General features: G+C 39.0%; 3 protein-coding genes across 5 annotated transcripts in view; 2 read left to right on the top strand and 1 right to left on the bottom strand.

The window, feature by feature from the left end:
- LOC147845451 (uncharacterized) overlaps positions 1-27,989 on the top strand; it is a 140,632-nt gene that overhangs the window by 60,373 nt on the left and 52,270 nt on the right. The gene's annotated exons all lie outside the window — the stretch shown is intronic.
- si:ch73-144l3.1 lies at positions 781-14,315 on the top strand. 2 transcript variants are annotated; one of them, XM_087243718.1, is made up of 5 exons: positions 781-1,926; positions 4,000-4,095; positions 6,307-6,560; positions 6,634-6,752; positions 11,813-14,315. In XM_087243718.1, exons 1-5 carry the CDS (start codon positions 1,741-1,743, stop codon positions 12,310-12,312), a joined length of 1,155 nt encoding a protein of 384 aa, XP_087099844.1. In that variant the 5' UTR covers positions 781-1,740; the 3' UTR covers positions 12,313-14,315. The 2 variants fall into 2 exon arrangements, with proteins under 2 accessions (XP_087099844.1, XP_087099845.1); XM_087243719.1 differs by lacking the exons at positions 781-1,926; positions 4,000-4,095 and adding an exon at positions 5,400-5,761 and having other exon boundaries at positions 5,998-6,560.
- Positions 15,742-22,434, bottom strand: LOC141381103 (uncharacterized). Of its 2 annotated transcripts, none has more exons than XM_087243564.1 (2): positions 22,384-22,434; positions 15,742-20,176 (listed from the first exon to the last, which is right to left on the bottom strand). In XM_087243564.1, exon 2 carries the CDS (start codon positions 20,021-20,023, stop codon positions 17,489-17,491), a length of 2,535 nt encoding a protein of 844 aa, XP_087099690.1. In that variant the 5' UTR covers positions 20,024-20,176; positions 22,384-22,434; the 3' UTR covers positions 15,742-17,488. The 2 variants fall into 2 exon arrangements, with proteins under 2 accessions (XP_087099690.1, XP_087099691.1); XM_087243565.1 differs by lacking the exon at positions 22,384-22,434 and having other exon boundaries at positions 15,893-18,377; positions 18,543-21,338.

Genomic DNA, 27,989 nt, shown 5'->3' with positions numbered 1-27,989 from the left:
AACTAGCCTATGGTAAAGTGTAGTGTATGTGCAGTGTAATGCAACATTTGTTATAGTTCTACATTTTATTTTCGACTTTACCCCTTTATTAATCCGGGGTCGCAACAGCAGAATGAACTGTCAACTTATTCAGCATATGTTTTACACAGCGGATGCTCTTCCAGCTGCAACCCATCACCGGGAAACATCCATACACACTCATTCATATGCTATGGACAGTTTAGCTTACCTAATTCATCTTTTAGAACATGGAGAGAACATGCAAACTCCACACAGAAATACCAAATGACCCAGCTCGAACCATCAACCTCCTTGCTGTGAGGCGATTGTGCTACCCACTGCACCACTGTGCTGCCCGGTCTCTTTCTAAACGAACAATAATAATGATGATTGAAATAACTTTCAAGAGTTCACACTTAGATATTGCTTGACAACTGTTAGCAGGTTTGGCATGCTGTCCCGGGAGAGAACCCTGAGCTCGGAGATAGTCGAGCCCAGGGCTCCCGCCAGGTCCATAGAGCATGTGAGGGGAGTACGAGATCAGGTGGTTCTCGAGAGCTCCCCTTTTTGTAAAGGAGAAAAGGAGGAGAAAGGGGTGGATGGGGGGTTTCTTCGGAAAACGAAGATAAGGGAGTAATATCTAGCTAGGCTACTTATAGTGGGTTAGGATAGATCTGATTGGCTAACTAATGAGTGTAGATAGGTGGCCAGCTGCAGTCAATTATATCACGTGCTCCTCTCGAAATTAGTTTAAAAACTTTACTTAAAATGCATATAAATGGTTGTGAGGTCATTTCTAATCATAAAAACCCAAATTTACAGCATGTTGTACTAATAAATTCTAATGTAATACATTGTATTTTTAAAGTATATACTTTTGGCTAAATATCATTCTGTTTTTACTTGTTTCACAATTTAGCATAGCATAAGTCCTTTTTTACAATTTTTGTATTCTTAAATGAATATGAAGAGAATCGGAAGCGGGTCAGGTGATGGCAATGAATGATCTAAATCAAGCAAACGCAAAATATTTAATATTTTAAACACACAAAAGATTTCAACCTGCCCTTAAGTAATTTTGACAAAAATTTGATCATGACAGACTCTGGACAAACTCTGTGACAATTAAAAAGCTAGATATACACACAAAGTGTCTTGGGATACCTTATTTAAAACATGGGATCATTAGTTGCTCATTTGTGTCATCAAATGTTTTCAAGTCTGTTTACTAAAAGTTTCAATACAAGTTAATATTGAATGTGTTGTATTAAAATTTAACCTGATTATATCCCAGTATTGTTCTTTGACCCATTGTTACACCCATAGGTGATCAAACTTCACTCTTTTACGGCTCTGATGAGGAAGAGACTGATTTATTATTTCTCTTTTCTGTCCTGACTCTGAGTCATTGACAAAGACTTGGAGAAAGAAGACGAATGCTTTCAAGCTGGATTTTGGAGAAACTTGTTTCTGATTCTTGTGGTTGTTAGCTTTGTTAAACCATCGTTTAAGATTTCTACATTTCTGAAACTAAAACAGTATGGCTTCGCTATCTGAAGATTTTTCTTGTGTGTCGTGACATCTTCAAGTCTCCTCTTATTTTATCTTGTAGTCACAGTGTGTGCAAAAAGTGTCTTCAGCAGTTCTGGATAAAGAAAAAAATTCAAGAGTGTCCCGTCTGTAAGAGAAGATCTTCAAAAGATGATCCTCCAATAAACAGTGATAAAAATCCAGTGTAAAATGTTGCGGAAGGAGAAAAAAGAGAAACGCTCATCAGGATCAGAGGAGATCTGCAGTTTGCACAAAGAGAAACTCCAACTCTTCTGTGTGGAGGACGAACAGCTGGTGTGTTTAGTGTGCAGAGATGCAAAACAACACAACAAACACAAATTCAGACCCATCAGTGAAGCGGTTTCATCACACAAGGTAAGACAAATAATTATAAATACAAGGATGTGTCTGTGGGGCGAGGCAGTGGCGCAATAAGTAGTGCTGTCGCCTCACAGCGAGAAAGTCGCTGGGTCGCTGGTTCGAACCTCGACTCAGTTGGTGTTTCTGTGTGGAGTTTGCATGTTCTCCCTGCCTTCGCGTGGGTTTCCTCCGGGTGCTCTGGTTTCCCCCACAGTCCAAAGACATGTGGTACAGGTGAATTAGGTAGGCTAAATTGTTCGTAGTGTATGAGTGTGTGTGGATGTTTCCCAGAGATGGGTTGCGGTTGGAAGGGCATCCGCTGTGTAAAAAACTTGCTGGATAAGTTGGCAGTTCATTCCGCTGTGGCCACCAAGAATTAATAAAGGGACTAAGCCAACAAGAAAATGAATGAATGAAAAAATATGGGCCTGTTTTTAAACCGTGGGGAAGACGTGAGAGGAGTTGCTAAATTAATGAATTTGACTAAAAATAAAACTAATCAGTTGTGGATTATTTTGGAGGATACTTGTGAAAATGTTTACTTTTTAGAACAGTTGGGGAAAATTTGTCACTTAGGCTACATTTTATATATCAAAGTTTACTTCGTACTTAATGCCAAACCTTTTATACTATAATAAAACACAATTTACTTAACTTTTGCACAAAATATATGCATTGTTTTTCCTCAAAGCTTTAAAAAACTGCTCCAAATCGTTCATCTTTGAATGAGGAGTCATGGTAATTTTTACAAATAGAGTTGTGCCCTCTGCCAATAAAATGTTGCGCCAACACCGCAATGCCGTCACATTCACTGCTCACACCCCAGCAAATTTGCAGACACGTCGAAAATAATATTAGCCTTTAAGCTGTGGTCACACTGGGCTTTTCTCCTCGTAGACTTCCATTCATTCGCACGCAAATGCATCCGACCGGGTCATGCGTCAAGTTTCGCAGGTTGCTGCCGTGCAAAGTTCAAGCTTGGTGTACTTTGACCTGAGAAATTGCATTCCTTGACTGTGTGAGACCAATCGAGGATCAAAACATGACATCTCTGGACAAATTTAAAACATGGAGCAATCGCTCGCTTTTTTAAAATGTCTAATCTTGTTAAATCCCTCCCCTTTTCGCAGCGCCACGACAGAATATTGCATGCTCAAACTCTAATGTGACCGCAGCTTAGGTTTGTTACCTGTTACCTCAATACTTGCCTGCTGTTTGTTTGCTAAAGCTCAAACTTCAGCAAATCAACTGCAACCACCTATCAGACTCTGAAACGGTGTCTCAGAAACTCAGAAAATCCGGCAGGGGGGGATGTGGCTTGCTGTCGGGGATGAGGTGACTGAATAAAACGGCTAAGAACCAGGAAAGTAACTATGCACCGGGTTTCGGGCGGCTGGTGCAATCGGACATTAAACCAAAGTCGACGACCCAGGGGTGTTACAGACTGTACCACCAAAAAACTTTTCATGGGAAATTACGTTCGTTTTCTGGGAGAAAATAACAAAAAATAACAAATCCGGAGGGTGGTGGGAGATGGGTCTGAAATACGGAAGAATCCTGTATTGTTGGCAGGTATGGATGTCTTTCTCATGTCTTTATTCGCTGAGATTCCAGCAAGTTTGCCAACCCCAGAAGGTTCATAACAATGAAACTGGCATAAAAGCACATCTGGACTGAGCCCCTCCATCAGAGAATCGTCAATATCAATTGATGATTGGCTCCATTATAAAAAGGCAGGGCTTCCTTCCCTAAAGCAGCCATATTGACTGACACTTTTCCATATTCACTATATGAGTGACACATTTAATGTATTCTACAGTCTTTGACACAGTGTAGTTTGTCACCTATTACCTGTAGCTCTAGAGTTCCCCTAGTGGACACTCCATAGATAACACATCAGTCTTTTTCTTTACAGGTAATCATCAAATTTCAAAACAAGCTTGACTGTGCGAGTCATATTTAATTATGCAAATCAAATCATCTAATCAAATAGATTCTGTAGTACCTATTTAAGGATTATATCAATCTTTTAATCACTACATATTCTTTTCACTGTAATCTGGAGTTGGTGTTTTTGTTTAATTCTAGGAGGAGCTCAAGACAGCACTGAAGTCCTTGAAAGAAAAACTTAAACACAATGAAGATGTTAAAGGGGAGTTAGAGAAAACTGTTCAACACATCAAGGTGGGGATTGATATCATTTTGATTATAATATTTACCATACCAGCATGGTGGCTCAGTGGTTAGCACTGTCACCTCACAGTAAGAAGGTCACTGGTTCAAGTCCCAACTGGGCTGGTTCGCATGTTTGTGTGGGTTTGCTATGGGTGCCCCAGTGATTGTCTATCTGCAGCTATTCAGAGAACTTGTAGGAATTCAGAGTGTCTTGTTTTCTGGAGGATGTTGCCTTCAGCCTTGGCAGGAGTGTCGCAGGGAACCCGAAAAAGAAAGAAAAAAAAAAAGGTTTCCAAATTTGGCTCAATATCTTCCAATTTCACAGACATCTACTGTCTATCACTGGTGTCCAGGTCTGTTCAAATCTCGTTGGAATGCCGCTAGTTTCTCCACAATGTTTTCCAATGTGAAGTCTATAACCACACTCTAAGTACTAGCAGCTCTGCTAGCCACAGTTTCAATCCAGCCATCCAGCTTGGTGGGGTTTTGAGCTGCACTGACCACTTATCATTTGTCGATACCCCAGGGCCCACACCTAAACCCATCCATAAAAACACTGTAGTCAGTTGGAAATAAATATCTTCAATATTCTCTAGGAAAAGAGCAGCAAATCACACAATGTGCCACTTCTCCCACCTGTCCATCATGTATCCAACTGCAAACATTAATGCAGGACAGTTGGGTTCCTCTGAACCCAGGCGTCTTGTCGAGAAGATGCTGTCAATTGCTTTCAGAGACCAGTTGATTAAATCCATAATTTCAGTAACAAAGGTTAATGGTTAACGATGAACAACTCTCGTCTGTAAAGTGTGAGTAAATATAATCGTTAAGTGTTAGTTATTAGCTTAAGCATGTTATTGGGACGTTATTCTAAAGTTGCAACTATTCCTCATTTACTAACAGTTAATAAATGAAGAATAGCTGCAACTTTAGAATAACGTCCCAATAACAAACACACCATTAACTGATACCTAACAAGCCTTTAAGTTATTTACTAACCGCTTGTTCATGATGTATTACTAATTTATTAGGTATAGTTATAAATCATTAAAATACAGTTAAGAAGTCATTTACAACTTGTTAACTAACAGCTTGTAAGTTATCTATTAGCCATCTATAAGGCACAGTTATAAATAATTAACAAACTATTAACTTTTATTTAACAAGTCATTTATAACTTAACTAAGTTTATTAATGGTCTATTAACTAGTTATAACGGATAGTTATTCTAAAGGGGTATCATAATTTCTTATTGTTTGGAGAGACAGGCAAGGAGACCCTCAAAGATAGAATTAGACAAGACAAGAAGAGAGGGAGAGGGAAAATTTGAGTCTTCGCCGAGAGCCAGAGAAGAAAAGCTAAGGACAGTTTAGTGTCAAAATGCCCCTTAGCTTTAACAAAGTCCCAGTAACTGTGGTTTCTTAGGGCTTATTGCTTTAATGACATGTGTGCGTGGCTCAGTGGTTAACAGTGTCACCTTACAGTAAGAAGGTCACTGGTTTGAGTCCAGTTGGCATTTCTGAGTTTGCATGTGGGTTCCCCTGGTGCTTTGGCTTGCCTCACAGTCCAAGACATGCAGTGTAGGTGAACTGTGAAAAACTTGGCTTTCCCAGTTCTGGATTGTGGCTGAAATGCCATTTGCTGCAAAAAAAAAAAAACATATGTAACTCTGCCGGTCCTACGCCACCCACCCACTCCGAGCTGGTATCAAACCGGCGACCTTCCGCATGGGAGTCGGTTGTTCTACCAAGGAGGTAGAAGAACATGGCCTCTAGCGTGTGTCGCTAGAGCACCTTTAGAGGTCAGAGGAGTGAGGTTTACCTGCACAGCACTTACTAACTGGCCTCCGTTACACTCACCCCCCTAAACCTCACTCCCATCCGGGTCACGGCACCAATGTAACCCCGCCAGTCCTACACCACCCAACCCGCTCCGAGCTGGTATCGAACCGGCAACCTTCGGCATAGGAGTCGGTTGTTCTACCAAGGAGGCTAAAGACCATGGCCTCTAGTGTCTGTCGCTAGAGCACTTTTAGAGGTCAGAGGAGTGAGGTTTACCTGCACAGCACACACTAGCTGGCCTCCATTACACATACACCAACGTGATAGGCATGTTCATTCCGCTGTGGCAACTACTGATAAATCAAGAACTAAGCTGAAGGACAGTGAGTGACATTGATGTGTTGATATAGATGGTTAATTGTCTGTTTTTTGGTTTAAGACTCAAGCCAACCACACCGAACATCAGATTATACACCAATTTGACAAGCTTCATCAGTTTCTCCGAGATGAAGAAAAGGCTACAATCACTGCACTGAGGAAGGAAGAAGAGCAAAAGAAGCAGATGATGAAGGTGAAGCTGGAGGAGATAAACACACACATCTCAGCTCTTTCACACACGATCAGAGACACGGAGGAGATGCTGAAAGCCAAAGACGTCTGCTTTCTGAAGGAGTTTCCAGGCTCAATGAAAAGGTGAGTGATCTGCTGCTCTCTCTGCTTCTGAAGCCAAAGCCACTGCAGCTCTGACTCCTGAATGTTCTTCTAGAGTTCAGATCTCACAGCCCAATCTACAGATGCCCTCTGGAGCTTTGATTCATGTGTCTCAGTTCTTGGGGAACCTGCAGTACAAAGTTTGGAGGAAGATGCAGGACATCATCCAGTACTGTAAGAGTCTACACTACATCTGCCATCTAGGGCTGGGTGATTTAATCAAAGTGATTTTCATGCATTTTAACAGTAAAACCAGTTCTAGTGAACGTGACGTTAGATGGAGCGGAGACTACTACACAGAGTTGTAGTACAATTGTAAGCTACGAAAAAAAATCTGTTTAAATTTGACTGTTTTAATCGTTCAATAATGTTCTGCAATAATGAGAGCTGTTTACATCGCTTCTCAGTGAACTACAGTTGTAGTAAATACTGCATGTGACATTAAAACAAATAATAACATGTTTTTACTCCAAACTTGCCTCTAATCTACAGTTAAGTGTTTGAAAGTAGTTATGTGATGTTGTGCGCCAAGGCTGCGAAGCGTTTATCAAAAAATCTATCTAACTATCTCGCAGTAAAGCAGTGTACCGGAGCTTGATTCGTTTTGCCATCATCATGTGATCAGTGATGTCCGAAGCTTCATTTTCGCCTATACCCACATGACTGCTTCACATTTTGATTCAAAGTTTTAAACAAACTCATGGGTTAGTAAAGTGTATAGCGAGAGATAAGGCGTCGATTACATACATTTCTACCGTTTTCAAGCACTGCACTGGTCCCACACACCAGTAATTAACTAAAATTAAACTAAAATACAATAGTAATTTATAGTAAAAAGGTTTTGAACCATACTAAAGTGTATTAGCGTATTTTTTACAACTATCTACTATAATATAGTAGTATAGTGTTTAATGGAGACGAGCTGGCAAGTGCAGCCCGAAAGCATCACTCACATAGCCTCCTCCTAGAGCATTCGCCTCCCATGCAGGAGTTGCTGGTTCGATCCCCACTTGGAAGGGGACTAGTTGGAACATGATAATTGTAAATACTTTTAAATACCTTTTACTACAGTCATCATAGTGTACTGTGACATACCTTCTGTGTAAAAACTACAGTAATTGAGTAATTTGTTTATATTATTGTTGTTGCATTACTACATGAATTTATTGGTCAGTTGTGAACATTTGACATTATTGCAACACAGTGCTTTCTCGCACTTTAACCAGAAGAGGTCCTCATCGAGCTCTGATTTAGAAAGCTTCGAGTAACAAAGATTTTTTCAATACAATTGAGTCGAGCGCTTCACTGTTTAAGAAAGCTTCATTTCCCCATCACTATTTGAAAGAAATCCTTCTGTGAGATTCTTTAGTTGTGTGTTTATTGGTCATGCTGAATCAAGGAGAGCAGTTAAATCTGTTTATTCAGAAAACTAAATTTTTCTCAGGGGATTTCCTGGGTTTCTTTGTGTATATTTGGTTTTTGGGATTTATGAGAGCGCCCTCTGGCTTTCAGGAGGAGATTTACTACAAATCACATTGCACTTCCCTAAGAATACATGCACAATTTCACTTTTTGCTCACTTTTGATTTTAAATTGCTGAATTGCCCAGCTCTACTGTCATCTTAGACTTAGTGAAAATATATTTCAAATGGGAGAAGACAGACAGATCTAAGCCTGATATCTAAACTATACACCCTAATGTTGTGCTTACTAAAATAGCCAAGTTATCCTACATTTCGGCCACATATTTCACAAATAGGGTTTAATATAATTTTATTTAAATTAAAAATCTAAATCATCATGCATCAGTGTCACTTATAAACTAACCTGTTAGACTTAATTCTGTCATACATCTACAAGATTATGAAACCACAGTTGTATTGGTTTGGGTGTATTGCTAATAGTAATCCTGTGGTTCAACAGAATGACACCCAGCAGTGCTGTGAAAACACCTTGAAAACTGAACTCTCTCTCCAGATATCAAGAGTCAGTGCATCTCAACAATGCAGTCCTGGATTAGTTTTATATGATTTTAACAGTATGAACTGTCACCATTGTTGAGATTCATATGCTGATTCTTGATGTCAACATTCAGAAAGTGATGCAGACGTTTAAAATGTTTGCTGTAAAATGTGTTTTAAAAGCTTATGTGTGCAGAAAGATTTCAAGAACTTTATAATTGAGATTTCATTTTAAAAAAATATTTAATTCTACTAAATTAAAATAACAAAATAGAAGTAATTTCCAATCTGCGTAAACTTACACTAAATAACACTAAATATCAAATATTAAATAACACTAAAATAATTTGCTAAATAGCTTGACACAATTTAAGTGTCAAGTTTGGTTATCATAAATCTTAAGTACATTGAACCTTGCACAAGTTATACAAACTTAATTATGCAAGTTTTGGCAAAGTCAATTAATTAGTCAGGAGTAATAGTGTAATTATATCTTGCCAATTATTAGCTAATGATTAATTAAGCAGGAAAACTGCCAGTTGAAGTGCATTTCTTTGACCTGTTGTTGTAATTAACACATGAAATGTCATTGTTAGTTCATATAACATGCTACAGGGGATTTAATACATTGACACAGTTAACTAATAACTATTTATTTATTATTTAATGTATAAATCATGTTCATTTGTTGTTCATGCAGGAACTATTATTAAATGGTTTAGTTATGAGTTATACATTAACTTATGGTTATATTAGTGTGCCTGTATTGTAAAGGGTTACCTCAAAATCTTAATCGTTTGTGATGCAAAACAAATTGTTAGTGCTGTTTTGGCTTTTCAGATCTTAAAATAATATCCATAGGTCATTCTGGGGTCCCAGTTGCTCTAAAATCTCTCCAAATACTGTCATTTGTATTTGCTGCTTTCAACCCAGACTCATTATGGAAACTTAGCTTTTTATACATTTCTGGAAAGAGCTATATATATATATATATATATATGTATGTATGTGTGTGTGTGTGTGTTTTTACAAATTCACCAGAAGCCACGGTGTATGCTTTTCTCAGATCTCCAATTGCTCTCACGAGTGTCATTCGCACCGTTCTCGTGTAAATCAGCCAGAGGCCGCTGTCAACTGAGTGACTAACTGACTGATTACCCAACCCTCCTTCTCTAAACCCAACCTATAGTGTTGGTAATCTTGGCTGCCAGATTTTTACCATGATTTCAGATCTTACGATGTTCTCACCCTGTTATTTACCTGTTTATTTTTTGCCTTTAGTTTTTTTTACCTTCTTTCTGGAACCATTCTTCGTTGGACCCGAACCTTGTTGCCACAGTCCACTCTGAATGTTAGGCCGTACTCACACTAGGTACAGTTGCCTCGAACCAGGGCAAAGCACGCTTGTCCCCCCTCCCGTCTCCCCCGACGGCCCGCACTCACACCACAAAGGGGCCTCGGCACGCTTGCGTCATCGCTGCTGCGCTGTTCAGTGAGAAGCGCTCTCACTCAGCAGCACAGTGGAGATTTCTCTTGTTATATCATTTCAGTCGTTTGTTATGCAGTGACATGCAGTCATATTTCGCCAAACAGTCCTTAGGGATGCAGTGACACGCAGTCACATAATTCGCCGAACAGATCTGCCGCTTTTGGCGCTCATAAACAATCATAAAGCTCTCGTGCTGCAGGAATGAGGAGGTTTGCTGAAGGTGCAGCTGTCGTGCAGTGAGGGGTTTGCGTCTTTAATAAACTACGGCAGTTTGTGTTCTCTGAACAGTAAGAATGATTAATAAATCTATATAAAACAGCCCCTTAAGTCACGTCTTGCTTTCAGTTTCGGGCTTTGGTGCGTTTTGCGCTCACACACAAGTGTACCGCGCCAAAGCCCAAGTAAACCTCGCACAGGCACACCTCTTCCAACCGGGCCAGGGCCGGCCAAGTGAACCGTGCTTGAGCCCGATTCAGCACACTCACACTTCTCAAACGATCCAGGAAACGGGCCTGGGCACGGTACGGTGACAGTGGAAAAGAATAAATAGAGTGGTCAGCCGGTACCGTACTTCCCCATAGTCTTTTTTTTAAAGGCAAAATGCAGCCATATGTGCCTCTGGCTAAAAAATTCTCTCCAGAAATGTATTCAGGTCTACGTATTCACACTGAGCCTGTGTTGGCTTCTTTTGTGCCAGTGAAAGTTTCTTTTGTGCTGCCGCTTATGTTATTAAAATATTGGACAATAAATAGCATGCAACTTTAATGTGTGGCCATCTTGTCGAGATCTCATTGGAAGAAAAGATTACCTCAATGTGGCCACCAAGCTAAATAAAGCAATAAAATGCCAAGCCAGGCATACACTGTGTGATTTTCATGCAATTTGTATTGGAAGGTTACAAGCAGGGCCGGAGCAAGCTGAACTGCCGCTCTAGGCAGAGGACGATCACGCCGCCCTCAACCCCAATGTGAAAACGAAAGTGACCGGTTATGAAAATGAAGTGAGGTGTTGCGGACCTCTTTTCTGCCGCCCTATGCGCGGATATAACTGAGGACGTGCGAGAGCTGAGGGAGATGTCGCAGACACCGCGCTCTCTATTCTGCCGCCCTATGCGCGGATATAACTAAGGACGCGCGGGTGTCGCGGATCTCTAATCTGTAGTCCTATGCGCGGATATAACTGAGGACACACGGGTGCTGATGGAGACGTCACTGACACCGCCCTCTCTATTCTGTCGTCTATGCGCGAATATATCTGAGGACGTGGGTGGTGAGGGAGGTGTCGCGGACATAACTGAGGACGCGGGTGTAAGGGAGGTATCGCGGATGCCGCCCTCTCTATACTGCGGCCCTAGGCGGCCGCCTAGGTCGCCTCAATGGACGTGCCGGCCCTGGTCACAAGCAATGTAAAGCCAAAGCTGACAATTTATTCCAACCTTTCCTTGTGCTGCTTCTGTTGTTAAAATAATGGGTAATATCTCAACAAGATTTTCAGGCTTAATAAAGGAATAATAATAATAATAATAATAATAATAAAATATTAAGCCAGGCATACACTTTATGATTTCCATGCAATGCACCAATTCCCACTGTATGGCAATATCACATGCAATGTAAACCCGAAGCTCACAATTAATTCCATACTTTGCTTGTGATGTTTCTGCTATTATAAATATTGGACTTTGAATTAAAGTTGATGATATCAACATCACGCAGGTCAATTACCGTCATGATAAGGTTAAGTGTGAATAGCAATAAAAGGAACTGTTGATTGTGTCTTTACAGCTCCTGTGATTCTGGATCCAAACACTGCTCATCCACGTCTCATAGTGTCTGATGATCTGAGCACTGTCAGTTACAGCTGGGACGAACAACCACTTCCTGATAATCCGGAGAGATTCGATATCTATGAGTGTGTTTTGGGTTCAGTGGGGTTTAAAACCGGGAACTGCAGCTGGGATGTGGAGATTAGAGGAAGTGAATGCTGGAGTCTTGGAGTAACTACGGCATCAAACCAGAGAAAGGGCCGTGAGTTCTGTAACGCCGACGTCTGGAGGGTGACCTACGATCCGTACAATCAGCTCGGGTCTGATACTTCTGTCGAGCAGGATCTTGAGCGTGTGAGAGTGTATCTGGATTATGATAGTGGAACAGTGTCTTTCTCTAATCCCGTAAATAACAGACTTCTACACACATTCACAACTACCTTCACAGACACCGTCTTTCCGTTCTTCTGTAATCTTGATGAAGTTAAATCTCTAAAGGTTTTACCAGTTAAACTGTAGTAACACATAAAATAAGCCACAGAAATAAAATCTGATAATTAAACTGTAAATATTTCAATTAATCTACAACCCCAAATCAGAAAAAGTTAGAACAGTATGGAAAACGCAAATAAAAAAGTAGTGATTTCTAAATTAACTTTGACTTGTGTTTTATTACTGTAACGAGGAGACTGACACGGAGGTATCCATTATGCAGTATTTATTAATCACACTCTTACTCAAACACTCAACATGCACAAAGGTGCAAACACACATCAACAGTAGTAATAATGGTTTCAAGGCTGGCGGTAGACAGACACAGAGTGATTTACCAGGCATGAGTCAAAGGCAGGCGGCGTGATTCAGAGTCCGTGTATCAGGCTTGGGTCGAGGGCAGGCAGCGAGTATCAGAGTCCGTATATCAGGCTTGGGTCGTGGGCAGGTAGAAGGCAAAGCAGAGTCAGAGACGGGCTGGAGTAATACACAGGAGATCAGGCAGGATATAACGCTCAGTAATGCTGGCCGGGGCTAAACAAGACTTGACTGAATGTTTGAGTGCGGCTTATAAAGGGTACGTGGGTCATTAACTGGAATGTGATTCAGGTGTGCACGATCAGTGTAAATGGATGATGTAATGCTAGAAGTCAGGAGATGGTGGCCTCTGCTGGCCAGCGAGGGGAATGACTGGGACCGAGTCGGTGACAATTACAGACAATACAACAAACATTATTCTAATAGTTTTTTTCTTTCCCAAAATAAACACGTATTCCAATTTTGGTTCTTGCAACACATTTCAAAAAAAGTTGGAGCATAAAAGCATTTACCACTTTGTAATTTGTTGCCATTCCTTTTCACAACACTCAAAAGACGTTTATGAACCGAAGGCACCAAGTGATGAAGTGTTTCAGGTGTATTGTTGTCCTATTTTTCCTGCAAATAAGTCCTAAGATGGGCAACAGTATGGGGTCTTCACGGTCATATTTTGCACTTCAAAATGCACCACACATTCTCTGTTGGAGACAGGTCAGGACTGCAGGCAGGCCAGTCAAGTACCTGTATCCTCTTCCTCCACAGCCAGGACTTTGTAAAGAGTGCAGAATGTGGTCCCGCATTGTCTTGCTGAAATATACATGGGTGTTCCTGGAAAAGAAGGCAGCAGATTGTGCTCCAAAATCTCGATGTACTTTTTAGCATTAATGGTGCATCACAGAAGGGCACTGGCACAACCCCATACCATGACAGAGCCTGGCTTTTGGACTTGTTGCTGGTAACAGTCCTGAAGATCCATTTCTGCTTTGGTCCGGGGGACACAGTGTCTATTTCTCCCCAAAACATACCTGAAATATTGATTCATCTGACCACAGTACACATTTTCCATCTATGATGGTCCATCTCAGAGACCTCCAACCCCAGAGAAGTCGAAGGCACTTCTCAACACTGTTAACATATGGCTTCCTTTTGCCAACTGTACAGTTTTAACTGGCATTTGTCAGTTCAAATCATAATTACAATCACCTGTTGACATCACCTGTTTCAAATCATATCATTATTTGACTTTACCTGATTGCTAGACCTAAATTGCTCCTGTCACAACTGTTTTGCAGGTCTGTATGAAAGGAAAAAATGTATATTTGCAAATAAAATGAAGTTAATCAGACAAACCATGAACTTTCTAGTTCATATTGTCTGCAATGAAATGCAAGTAAATTTGGAAATCATGACTTCTTTTTATTTATTTATTTGCGTTTTTCATCCTGTTGCAACGTTTTCTGATTTGGGGTTGTTACATATGAAAAGTGTAAATTTAGAAGAAAAAAAATACATTCCACAATTTATCTTTGTATATTTAATGCTCTCTACGTGTGCTATTAAGATTTTTTACAATTTACCACTTCTAAAGACGTAATTACAAGCTTGTCACATACAAGTGCCTTGTTGTCAAAAATAAATGTTAAAATACAGCACTGCAGAGTTTTGTTTCATCTCAAAAACATGTATTGTTAAACAATAAAATATTAAAGACACTTCTGTCTTATGTTTTTTAATAGTCACCATTGTTGAGATTCTTGTTGATGTGTCTGATTCTGAAGCTGTAAAATTTTTCGTAAATAAAAATTTTTTATCAAATTTTCTCAATGGAGAGCCACATTACTGCCCTTTACAACATAAAACGAATAAAAAAAAATCAACCACATTATCAAGTTGATAACAAAGGCAAGGCAATGCAAGCTTATTTTTATAAATCAGCACACTAGGTGGAGGTAGTTATTACTATACCATGAGCACTAGCTAACTGATGCCACTCACATTCGAGCAAGATAAAAGGTTAAAACAAAGCCAAGGCAATGCAAGCTTATTTATATAAATCAGCCCACTAGGTGGAGGTAGTTATTACTATATCATGAGCACTAGCTAACTGATGCCACTCACATTTGAGCAAGATAAAAGGTTAAAGCAGGTGTCCCTGCAGGATTTAGCTCCAACTTGCCTCAACACACTTGCCTGGATGTTTCAAGTATACCCAAGACCTTGATTAGCTTGTTCGGGTGTGTTTGATTAGGGTTGGAGCTAAAATCTCTAGGACACCGGGCCTCATATGGGATTAGCTAAAATAAAATAATTTAACAATTCTCTTTTTTTCACAGCATTGTTCTGTGGTTGTATGTGGATGACCTGTTTTGCAGCAGTCTGGCAAGTCTCTTGTTTTAAATCAGTGATTCGGGGCATGCATCTTTTAGACTAATCCATGTGATTACAGTAAATTTGGGCTCAGGATTATGGTGACATGCTTAATGCTGCAGTGCATTCTGGGAGTATCATACAAAACTCATTCATGACACCCAGCATGCACTGCAGCATGAAACATGCATTAAGATCTAAATATTGTTTGTTAATATGTGTTTTAAAGTGGTTTTTAAAACACTGCTGTATTTTATTTTAAATAATGGTTATAAATAATATCAATATCACATTGCAACTGCTTAAATGAGTGACATCTAACAACATGAGCCTTTTCAAAATATGTGAGTAAAGAATTTGGACTGATGTTGCATCACATTATAAGAACAAAACAATAAAAACACATTTTTATTTTTATTTTACGCATGTGAATATGAATGCTTCACCCAGAACACCAACGACTTGCCCAAAGCTCTTGGTGAACCTCAACACACAACATATTGTATAATTCATCAGTTCACTTAAGTTGTTTCAGAGCAAAACATATTTTTGCTTTTTCTACTTTGAATCAAAATTTTAATAGAAAAAGGGCACTATGAAGCTAGAAGTTGAGACATTCAATCCTCAGCACTGATGAGAAATGATACATTTTCATTAAAAGAATTTAAGTAAAATTTGCATTACATTTTTTTAAATTAGTCTTATGAAAACATAGTTTAAATGGTCGTTCATGCATATTTGCTCTATTTTGTTTGTTTTTGATTTGACAGTGGATTTGAATCATGCATTTAAAGCTGCCTACATTCAAATCAAATTCAAACATACGTAAGTGAATTTTAAGTATTGAATAAGATGTAAAAAATTAAGAAGGCTGATGTCATACAAGTGTCAGTATAAAAAAAAAAATCAGGAGAAATCAAATGCAGGAAAAACAGGTATTTATTACTTCAGTGGCCTGTAGAGGGGATATAATACAACAAAAAATTCCCAGCACAGGGTGCTGTAAATGCCACAGAAAAGCACAAAATTCTGGCAAAAAAATAAATAAAGAAAGTTCAACAGAGGGCGCTCAGCGATCTAAAGTCGCCAGTCAAAAAGGGGCAAAAAGACAGAATGGATAATTACAGGCAATACTAAGTGCTTCCAGCAGGAGGCGCACGGCGGTCCAACTCTCCAGTCAATAACGGGAAACACAGCAGTATCAGCGGCGGAAGTGAAAGTGCCCGGGCGGGATACAAGGCGGCCAGAGAGGGAGAAGATCGCTGGTGGGCGGTATAGAAAAGGCTGAAGCAGAAAGTGAAGAAGGAAGCGTCTGCCACAACTGATAGCAGCGAGGGCGATCTGATGAAAGGGGAAAAAACAGGAAACAGTCTAAACCACAAAATCGAAATCAAAAAACTGACACTGAAGTCAAAATGGTTACAAGACAGAACACGATCTAGGAGGCCACTGCGTGAGGTAAACACACTAACGACCCGGTACAAGACAATGACAGTGAGAAGAATATATAGGGAGACTAATAAGGCTAAGACTAGAGACAGGTGCGAATAATGAAGTAATGATCTAATGAGTAACCTGATGAGTGGGTGGAGTGAGGCAGTGGAGCACATGGCGAGCTGTCAAAACAATGCCATGTGCTACGAGAAAACAAACACAAATGACTGTGACAACATGCAGGTGACAGACTATGACAGCTGAGAAAAACAACAGAATATTAATCCAATCGGTCATATAAAAGAATAGTTTCCAACTTTATTCAAAATATCTTGTGTTGAAAGAAACTCAAATATAAAGTAATGGGTGAGTAAATAATAAAATAATTTACATTTTTGTGTAAACAATGCCTAAAAATATTTTAAAAATAACTTATACACTCAAAAAAAAAATCATAAATGTAATCAAGTTGCTTGCGGCTGGTCCTGCATTATCCACTTTATGATTCACCAATCAGATGATTACTAAGCCACTATGAATGCCCTAAGTTTCAATATTACAGCCATCTTCGACTTGAGGAATCCCCCTTCCACCCCGACCCAGTGGTTAGCACTGTTTCCTCACAGCAAGAATGTCATTGGTTCTAGTCCTTACCAAGCCAGCCAACGTTTTCTCCGGTTTCCTACCACCATCCAAAAACATGCAACTTAAGTTAATTGACTGTTCATTAGCTACTACAGCAGGGGAGTTCTCGAAATCTACCTGAGCTCAAACTCCTCTCTCTCCTTGCAAATGGGAGGGAACCCCAGGCTTGAGGCTCTCTCCCGGGACAGCATGCCAAACAAGCTTTATAATCAATCATCAGCCAAGTGTGATCTCTTAAATGCAATTCAAAAACAACTCACTGAAAGCACCCATGAATCAAAAACAGATCATCAAAAATGAACAGACACTTTTTTACAGTGTTATACTGCAGTAATTTGCTGCACAATTCATGTACAGGCAATCAATACGTTTTCCCAATGCGATATGTAGACAATCAATACATTTTCTTCCACCGAAATCAGCTTGTTATGAGCATCAGTTATGAGTTTATTCTGACTGCTAGTTCAACATCACATTGTTTTTCATTCAGATCTTTTCCCTGTGACGTCACTGTCATTATTTTGTCTCTCAAACGACTTGTGTTTTCTGTGAAGCGCAACCCGGAGAGGCTCTGAATATTATTAATATCCACCATGTAGGGTTCCAGCTCTGAGAATCGAGGCATTTCATTGGGCATCAGGAAGCATTCAGGTTCATCTACTGTCCCGTCCACATTCTCCACAATCACCACCTTAAAGAAGTCTGACGGTACTATCTTCCCTTCCAACTCTACAGGTTGCTTTTTGAACTTGCTGGGATTCTTTGTCAACTCCACAGGATTCTTTGTCAACTCTACGGGATTCTTTTTCACCTCTACAGGATACTTTTCCAACTCTCTGGGATTCTTTGTCAACTCTAGACTCTTTTCCAACTCTACAGGATTCTTTCCCCACTCTCTTAGATTCTTTTTCAACTCTACAGGTTTGTTTTCCAACTTTAGAGGACTCTTTTCCAATTCTAAATGAATCTTTTTCCATTCTATGGAATTCTTTGTCAACTTTATGGGATTCTTTTCCCACTCTCTGGAATTCTTTAACTCTACGGGATTCTTTTCCCACTCTCTGCGATTCTTTGTCAACTTTACGGGATTCATTTCCCTCTCTCTGAGATTCTTTGTCAACTCTAGACTCTTTTCCAACTCTACAGGATTCTTTTCCCACTCTCTTAGATTCTTTGTCAACTCTACAGGTTTGTTTTCCAACTTTAGAGGACTCTTTTCCAATTCTAAATGAATCTTTTTCCATTCTATGGAATTCTTTGCCAACTTTATGGGATTCTTTTCCCACTCTCTGGGATTCTTTAACTCTATGGGATTCTTTTCCCACTCTCTGGTCTTCTTTGTCAACTCTACGGGATTCATTTCCCACTCTCTGGAATTCTTTGTCAACTCTCCAGGTCCCATTTCCATTTTTAGAGGATTATTTTTCAACTCAAAATGAACCTTTTTCCATTCTACAGAATTCTTTGTCAACTCTACGGGATTCTTTTTCCACTCTCTGGGATTCCTTGTCAACTCAACAAGACTCTTCTCCAACTCTACAGGCTTGTTTTCCATCTCTTCAGAAATATTTTTCCACTGTGCAGGATCCTTTTCCAGCTCTACAGGATTTGTTTCCAGCTCTATGGGATTCTGTTTCAACTCTACAAGATACTTTCTCCTCTCTACAGTATTCTTTTTCAATTCTACAGGTGTTTTTCCCAACACTATTGGACTCCTTTTCAACTCCACAGGTTTCTTTTCCCACTCTACTGGATTCTTTTTAAACTCTACAGTATGTGTACCCAACTCTACAGGATTCACCATATGTCTGTAAATTGGTCCAGTGTACACATGGACATTACGGACATTGAGATCATTAGCTCTGTCTCGACAATAGTTCTCCAACATTTTCCATGTCCTCCTGTTTAACTCCACATGTTGTGGTAAAATGTTGCTGTTCAGAAAAGTGTCCTGATGGGCTTCCCTGCACCACCTGTGATTGGCAGCTGCAGCAAGATGACCTTTAACATAGACATTTCCAAAACCTCCCTGCGGCACATAATTGTTCGCCAAAGTCTGCTGGTTCAGTATCTCATACACCCATTCAGCATTGTTGGTTCTACTGTCGAATGACATGACATATGATTTTCTTCTCCTTATATCAGTATCAGAGGGAAGTCCATGGGTTAATTTAAAGGGGGATCTGACGTCTTCAACGTCATGTTGTGTAAATGTTGGTTCACTGATGTACATTTGCGTGACTGGGATTCGTATGTAGATGGTTTGATCTTGTAATGCTGTATTTCCATCATATTGGGACTGTGCTTCATCAGGAGTATTGAGATTATATCCAGTCTCCTGAACTCCATCCAGAGTTCCAGCTAAGGCTTGGTTGACATTGTAAGTTTGCATTGAATAATTAAAAAGCATGTGTTTTTCTCCAGAATGTTTCTCAGCTGGTTTTACTTTCTCCAGTTCGTCATTGCTCCGAGATGATTTCTCCTCTGAGTTTTCTTTCATTCTTTCTGCTTTTCCGCAAACTTGACTTGTATCATCAGTTGGGTGAACACCATCATCCTCTCTTCCATTCTCTCTTTCAGCTGTTGTTTGGTCTGATGTCTCATGCCAAATCCCCTCTGCATATTTCTGATCAGCATTTCCACTCTCCATCAGATCTTCATTTCTTATTTCTCTTTTTAACAGCTGCATTATTAACACAAGAGCCCAGCATTTTCTCCTTTTGGAGCTTTTATCCATTCTTTGTGTTTTCCCCCAGGCTCGTTTGATATCACCAGCCGGCCAGCAGTTACCATGCTCTTTTTTAATCCTGTATTTCTTTTCAATCTCTTTTTCCGTGTCACTTATGTACCCAAACTTTCTAAAATATGAGAACAAGTCCTTAGCTATGACACACAAAGTGACTTCAGGTGGGTTTTTCCCTTTTTTCCTTAGAGTGGTTTTACCATTTGCATTGCATTGTTTCACTGCACTCATCTTGGTGGATCAGATGGACAAAGTTCAAGATAAAGATTGGTCTGATGTGTTTTCTACTTAAGGATCTTTTGTCAGGTATACAAATACATGTCCTGAAAGTTGATTCAGTCACATATCTGGCAAAGGATTTGATGTCTTCAGATCTGTACTCCTCTGCACAAAACACACACACATACACACAACAATCGGATAGTTATTATTGAATGGCTCTCTGGAATACTTGATTGTTTAATCACATCATTCCAATGTCTGCTATTCAGATATACAAACCATAACACCAAATTATCTTAAAATTAGTGAATATATTAACACATTTATGCTTTCATAGTTATGCTTAAGTGTTTGGCAGCATTCTATGACTAAATAATAATAATAATCATCAATTACATCCAGCAATTGTTCTTTCTGCAAGCTTATTTTAATTAGGTAGTAAACTATTATAGCTCTGATCTATGTTTTGTGTCTGATAGTTTAGTTGCGTGAGAAGTAGCCATGTAATAAGGGGCAAAGTGTATATTCAGTCAGTTGTATTTGAAGCTCATATAGAAATATATATATAATATAGAAATCTCAATATATGCACAAAAAAAACAAACATGACATACAAGTTCATATTTGGATTTCAGCATTTGGATGTAAACATATTTCAAAATATTAAAAAATATATATATTACGTATATAATGTTAAATCATTTTAATTACATTTATGTGTTTATATATGTATGCCCACATGTTCATGTGGCTATATTTGAACGTGTATATAAATTTAGAGCTACTATATTTAAACATATATGTACATATTTGTAATTACAATTGTTGAAAAAATATGTAAACAGGTAGTTTTGCAATATATTGGAATCTTGTTTGTTTGCAATTATGTTTTGAGGAAATATTAAAATGAGAAAATCAAGTAATCCTTATTCAGCTTACTGATACTGGTGTTTCCATCATGCACTGGGAGGTTTAGCATTATTCACTGTTTCCAGTTGTATTTACACTTTTTTATAGTATTTGGTTACTAGCTGTTTAATCACATTTGGGGTTCATGTTTTATGTTCGGGAATTCATGACACATTCATACTTAAAAACATTGACTGTTATCGTTGTGTTTTGAGCATCTTTATTATTTAAACTTTATTAACCAATTTCTTTCATTGTGTTATCTTATTTAAACAAAAAATGCTTACTATTTTTTTTAAAAGAACAAACTTTGAGGAAAACTTGCAAAATATGGCATGAAACAACTGAAAAAATGTAATCTGTATTTGTAATTCTGTATGTAAAAATGTATTCTGAAAGTAAATTCAGAATAATTTTCACCAAAAAAAAAAAAAAAGAACTTTCCAAAACACACTCCTCTGTAAAATTAAGACTGGTAGTTAAATGTGTATGTTGTAACATCAAATGACTAAGTAAATATTACTCAACAAACAAATTTACTTTTAACATAACTTTGTAAAATAAATTACACTTTATTCCAAATATGAAATGTATTTTAAAACAATGTAATGGAAAGGTTTGCAAAGAAAATGTTAGTATATATATATATATATATATATATATATATATATATATATATATATATATATATATATATATATATATATATACATACATACATACATACATACATACATACATGTGTATATATATATATATATATACAGTTGAAGTCAGAATTTTTTGCCCCCCCTGAATAATTAGTGCCCCTGTTTATTTTTTCCCCAACTTCTATTTAATGGAGGGAAGATTGTTTCAGCACATTTCTAAGCATAATAGTTTTAAAAACCTATTTCTAATAACTGATTTATTTTATCTTTGTCATTATGACAGTAAATAATATTTCACTTGATATTGTTCAAGACACTTCTATACAGCTTAAAGAGACACTAGGTTAATTAGGTTAAGGCAGGTTAGGATAATTAGGCAAGTTATTGTATAATGATGGTTTGTTCTGTAGACTAACAGGAAAAAAAATGCTTAAAAGGTCTAATAATTTTGTCCCAAAAATAGTTTTTAAAAAATTTAAAACTGCTTTTATTCTAGCCTAAATAAAACAAATAAGACTTTCTCCAGAAGAAAAAATATTATCAGACATACTGTGAAAATTTCCTTGCTCTATTGGGAAATATTTAAAATAGAATTATTAGCCCCCTTTTGATTTTTTTTTCTTACTTCAACTATATATATATATATATATATATATATATATATATATATATATATATATATATATATATATATATATATATATATATATATATAAAAAATGTATTTAACACATTTATATTTAACTTATCACAAGAAATAGGATGCCAGTATTCATTTTATATTGTCAACAAACTGAATGGTTTGCTTACCTTCTGTGTCATATAAAAACTCATCCAAACACCAGTGTTCAGTTTCAGGTCAAGCAAACATTTTTATATGTACACTTTTTTTTTTTTTTTTACAAAATATTCACATCTGCTCCCCAATGGTGCACGCAAATGGGTGTATGTCGCTGTGAAACTGTAAAACTTCACAACTTTTTTCATGTTAGGGCGTCATCACCACAACAAGTGCAGCATTAAAGCTGTTAAGCAAAGGTTTTTATATCACTTGGACATTTTTTAAACAGAATATTCATATCTGCTGTCCAATAGTGCAAGTCAATTGGTGTTTGTTGCTGTGAAACTTTTATTCATATTAGGGCATCAGCACCAAAATGGGTGCTGCATTAAGTGGAGTTTATTCATAAACTAATTTCGAGAGGAGCACGTGATTATGATTGAACATGGCTGGTTCTGCATTAGCATGCATGATCCATCAATCGGGCCATTCCTAACCACTATAAAGAGCCAGGGTTTTTTTTACTACAGTCATCTTCAATATGAAGAATCCCCCCTTCCACCCCTACCTTTTCACCTTTTCCTCCATAGGGCAGCACGGTGGCTCAGTGGTTAGCACTGTCGCCTCACAGCAAGAACGTCACCGGTTCTAGTTCCTTAACAGGCCGGCGGTCGTTTCTGTGGGTAGTTTGCATGTTCTTCCCGTGCTTGCGTGGGTTTTCCCCGGGTTCTCCGGTTTCCTCCCACATTCCAAAAACATGTACAACAAGTTAATCATTAAATCTAAATTTCAATACAGGTAATCTAATAATGCAGCATATCTTTTAATAGCCTTCAATCTTAATCTTTAGCTATTATAAAAAGGGGAGTGGTCGAGATCTACCTGAGCTCGAGGCTCCCCTCTCTTCCTCCAAACGGGAGGGAGCCCAGGGCTCAAGAACCTTCGAGCTCAGGGCTCTCTCCCGGGACAGCATGCCAAACTTGCTTATAATCAATCATCAGCTAAGTGTGAACTCTTGAAAGTGGTCAATGCTAAATGCTAAATTATCGTGATGCAACATTTAATGATCTTGCAGTTGGAGTTGCAGTACCCAAAGTAATAGACTTTTACGCGTCACTGTGGAAAGTTAAATGTTTTACACTCGTTTTCTGATCTGTGTATTGTCCTGCTGTGCATTGTTTCATGTGAGAGATTTTCTTTTGTGGTTAATGTTTACTTAAACCTGCTTTAGGCTAATATTGTTTTCACACATATTTAGTGTCCTGCATAAAAAAAGTAGCCCTTGAGAAACAGCAGGGCGTTGTTTCAGATACAAATGCAGATACAAACACATTCAGGAAACTGCTTGCAGATCTTATGATTTGAGCTCCATCCTACTCTGCCTCTTTTGAATATGAGTTCAAATGCTTAATAGAAGGGAAGATACTAAATGTTTGAGTGCTTTTATTTTTGTGAAGTTTATTCATAAAAGTGGGGTCTGGATGCAGACCTGGTGCGGTGCAAGCTGAGCTGCATCCAATGCTTTTTAATGCGCTCACCTAACCCCACCTGTCACAGCGACATTACTCACTCCATTAAGTGCATTGTGTCTGAGATTGCATCGCTGAGTGATCTAATCTTAGCTTGCATCATAAAGGCTGCATCCAGATACTAATGATTTATAAACTAATTTTGAGAGGATCACATGCTTACGATTGACCACAGCTAGTCCCGCATTAGCTAACATATGATTTACCAATCAGATGAATCCAAACACACTATAAATAACCAGTTTCTTACCTTAGTTATCTTCATCTTGAAGAATCCTTGCTTCCACCCCTACTTCTCCATTTTTCTAGATAAAGCATGGCGACTCAGTGGTTAGCACCACCAAATTAGCAAAATAGATGAGGTCTTAGTCAGTATTCTGCCCCTAAATGTTGTCTTCTGTGTTAATAGTATGGTAATCAAAAATTTTAAGTAATTGGTTCTGTAAAATCATTGATTTAGAAAGCGGTGACTCTGTAATTGTTCTTTTGTTGAACACTGCCATCTTGTGGTCATATTGCAAAAAGTATCACGTAACTGTGAAGAGGAAAACACAGAAGCCATTTTGTACAAGCACTAGCAGTGGAATTACTTACGTACTGTGTCTCTGTTTACCATTTAATATTCTGCCCTTGATAAGTTCAATGTGAATTAATTTGCCTATGTATATATTAGAGTTTTTTTAAGTAATATTATAACCTTTTGTGTTACTGTGCAGTAGATTTATTAGTGAAGTAATTGGAGCTACCCGTCTTCCCATGTGCTAGCTTATGGCGTGCTACATGCTAGTATGTAGTTTAACAGCATATTATATTTACTATTAGTTTATGCTGTCACTTTGATTTGATTGTTGACATGCAAATGTAGGAATATAGTCGTATTCATGTATGTACAAGGACACTGGATGTATATTCTTGTCATTATTGTTTCTGTTACAGTTTTAGAAGAAAAATAAGGAAGAAATATTACAAGTGATGCATCAGTAAAGCTTTAAAGAATGCTACACTTTCTCATGAGTGCTTAGTGAAGCCATGCGATGCATAGGCTAAATAAGTACATTTAGCTGAGGGCAGTACAGTCAGACTTCTATCTTTGCCTTTCGGTCAGCAGATTATTTCTCTTTAGCAATCCCTATAATCTACCAAAGGCCCAAAATAAACCAGGTGAGCTCTCGAGACCTACCTGAGCTCCCATCTTTATTTTATCAATAATATTCATAAACATTTTAAGTCAATGACCTAGTGCTGAACTAAGGCAAACATTGATCTCCACAATATGGTGCCTACAAACGCTAATATATTCATTCATTTTTTCCGGCTTAGTCCCATATTTATCAGGGGTCACCACAGCAGAATGAACTGTCTACTCCAGCATATGCTTAACACAGCTGATGCCCTTTCAACCGCAACCTGGTACTGGGAAACACCCATACACATTCACACACACACACTCATTCACTATGGCCTATTTAGTTCATCAATTCACCTATAGCGCATGTGTTTGGACTGTGGGGGAAACCGTAGCACCAGAGGAAACCCATACCAACACAAGGAGAACATGCAAACTCCACATAGAAATGTCGACTGGTCCAGCTGGGTCTCGAACCGTTGACCTTCTTGCCAAACTAAACATCTTTTAGTGTCCTGTCTGAATTATTACCATCTTGTAGAGTTTGTTCACAAATCACATCAAGTCCAGTCTACCAAATAAACTGGACCCATTCCAGTTGGCATACCATCCGAAGTTTTTACGGACAATGCAATGTTTACCACTCACAGGTGTCCCACAAGGCTGAGTATTCAGTCCACTGCTCTACTGCACTGCCAAATTCAGCTCCAACCACATCAAGTTTCTTGATGATTTAATAAGTTTACACATTTACTTTAGGAGTGTCTAAACTCGGTCCTTGAGGGCTAGTGTCCCGCTGAGTTTAGCTCCAACTTGCCTCAACACACCTGCCAGGAAGTTTCTAGTATATCTAGTAAGAAACTGATTAGCTGGTTTAGGCGTGTTTGAGTAGGGTTGCAGCTAAACTCTTCAAGACCCTCTAGGACCGAGTTTGGACATCCCTGATTTACGTAAACAACTAGAACAAATAAGCGGGAAAATAAGATTGCTGGTCAAATAAATTGGTATTATTGGTGTAATCTTTAAAGAGGGGATTGTCACTAGCATATGTGGTATTTAGTAACGTCAAGATGGTATGAGTAGTTTTGTAATACAGGGTGTGGAAGAAATGAAGTGTCAGTGTGTTATTTGAAAAACAAGCAACATGACTGCTTATCTCTCCTTACCTTCAACAGCTCTGCATGTTTTTGCCTAGTCACAAGAACTATTTACAACATCAGCAAGCAAAGGCTCAAACTGGACGTGTCCCAAAAAAGGCATTGATGCTAGAACTGAGAAACTCTTTGTTTAGAAGAGTATAGCTGCATCCCAAATCGCATACTTATGCACTATTCTACGCCATTTTGTAGTATAAATAGTTTAAGTAGAGTGTTCACACTGAAAAGTCTAAAAATAATAAGAGCACTTTAATTACCCGAATAATGCACTCATTCAGCCGCTAAAATGAAGTGTATTGATGGACACTTCACGCACTCAACGACAGCAGGTTTGCTTAGGTAGCGGAAGGGACGGAGCTATCGGACTCACATGTTGGATAACTTTATTAATTTTGGATGGTGAAAGCAAAATTCTCCTACGAGAGTGATTATAGAGCCTCCCGATGGTGAATACGGATATACTCATGGCAGGTATTATCTGATAATTCGGTCGTTTATTTCACGGATTTGTCAGACGTCATCAGGGAAACGGTTTGAATTTCCGCTTAGTAAAAAAACATTAGTGTGCAATTTAGGCTGACACTACATACATACTATCCTGTTGAGTGTGTAAGTGCATAAGTGCATGGTTTTAGCTGGTCAACCAGGCTAGTTTTAGGGCCTACTCACACTATGCCATTTGTACCGTGCCCAGGCCCGTTTCCCGGATCGTTTGAGAAGTGTGAGTGCGCTTAATCGGGCTCAAGCACGGTTCACTTGGCCGGCCCTGGCCCTGTTGGAAGAGGTGTGCCTGAGTGCGGTTCACTTGGGCTTTGGCGCGGTACACTTGTGTGTGAGCGCAAAACGCGCCAAAGCCCGAAACTGAAAGCGAGACGTGACATTTAGGCACTGTTTCATATGGATTTATTAGTCATTCTTATTGTTCAGTGAACGCAAACTGCCGTAGTTTATTAAAGACGCAAACCCCTCACTGCACGACAGCTGCACCTTCAGCAGACCTCCTCATTCCTGCAGCACGAGTGCTTTATGATTGTTTATGAGCACCAAAAGTGGCGGATCTGTCCGGCGAAATATCTGACTGCGTGTCGCCGCATCTCTAAGGACTGTTTGGCGAAATATTTGACGGCATATCAAACGACTGAAACGATATAACTAGAGAAATCTCCACTGTGCTGCTGAGTGAGAGAGCGCTTCTCACTGAGCAGCCCAGCAGCGATGACGTAAGCGTGCCGAAGCCCGTTTGTGGTGTGAGCGCGGGCCGTCGGGGGAGACAGGAGGGGGGACAACCGTGCTTTGGCCCGGTTCAAGGCAACTGTACCTAGTGTGAGTACGGCCTTAGAGGGGTTTTGGCCACTTCCAGGCTGGTGTCCAGCCATTTCCAGGCTGGTCATAGCTGGTAAGGCTGAGAGACGACCAGACTAGCCAGGCTGGGAGCCCAGCCAAAACCAGCTATGTCCAGCTTAAACCAGGCTAGTCAAGCTGGTTTTAGCTGGTTATTTTCCAGCCTGACCAGCTAAGACAAGGCTGGAAATGGCTGGCAGCTAGCCTGGAAAACCAGAGCCCCTCTAAAACCAGGCTGGTCACCAGCTGAAACCAGCCAACCAGCTTAGGCTGGTTTAAACTGTTTTTTTCAGCAGGGCAACCAAAGCAGGTCATGGAATGGCTGCTGTGTGTGGTTTGTGAAAAACAAGAAGCTCGACTGCTTATCTCTTCTAGGTTTACTGCAACGGTTGTTTATGAATGTTTTTGCCCAGTCACAACAACTAGTTACAACCTCAGCAACTATGTCCAAAGTAGTTATGCTAGAACTGAAAAAATCTTTG

The sequence above is a fragment of the Danio rerio genome, chromosome 3, assembly GCF_052040795.2.
Source record: "Danio rerio strain M-AB ecotype USA chromosome 3, GRCz13ab, whole genome shotgun sequence".
NCBI classification, from domain to species: domain Eukaryota; kingdom Metazoa; phylum Chordata; class Actinopteri; order Cypriniformes; family Danionidae; genus Danio; species Danio rerio.
The sequence above is the reverse complement of the archived record's forward strand: the minus strand, read 5'-3'. Positions and strand labels throughout refer to the sequence as shown.

What these genes read in the sequence shown, in the direction of transcription:
- si:ch73-144l3.1 (XM_087243718.1), top strand. Translation starts at nt 1,741, where the DNA reads ATGTTGCGGAAGGAGAAAAAAGAGAAACGCTCATCAGGATCAGAGGAG. An exon ending in TTTCCAGGCTCAATGAAAAG is followed by an intron (nt 6,561 to 6,633) that starts GTGAGTGATCTG and finishes ATGTTCTTCTAG; the next exon opens with AGTTCAGATCTCACAGCCCA. An exon ending in GCAGGACATCATCCAGTACT is followed by an intron (nt 6,753 to 11,812) that starts GTAAGAGTCTAC and finishes GTGTCTTTACAG; the next exon opens with CTCCTGTGATTCTGGATCCA.
- LOC141381103 (XM_087243564.1), bottom strand. Translation starts at nt 20,023, where the DNA reads ATGAGTGCAGTGAAACAATGCAATGCAAATGGTAAAACCACTCTAAGG.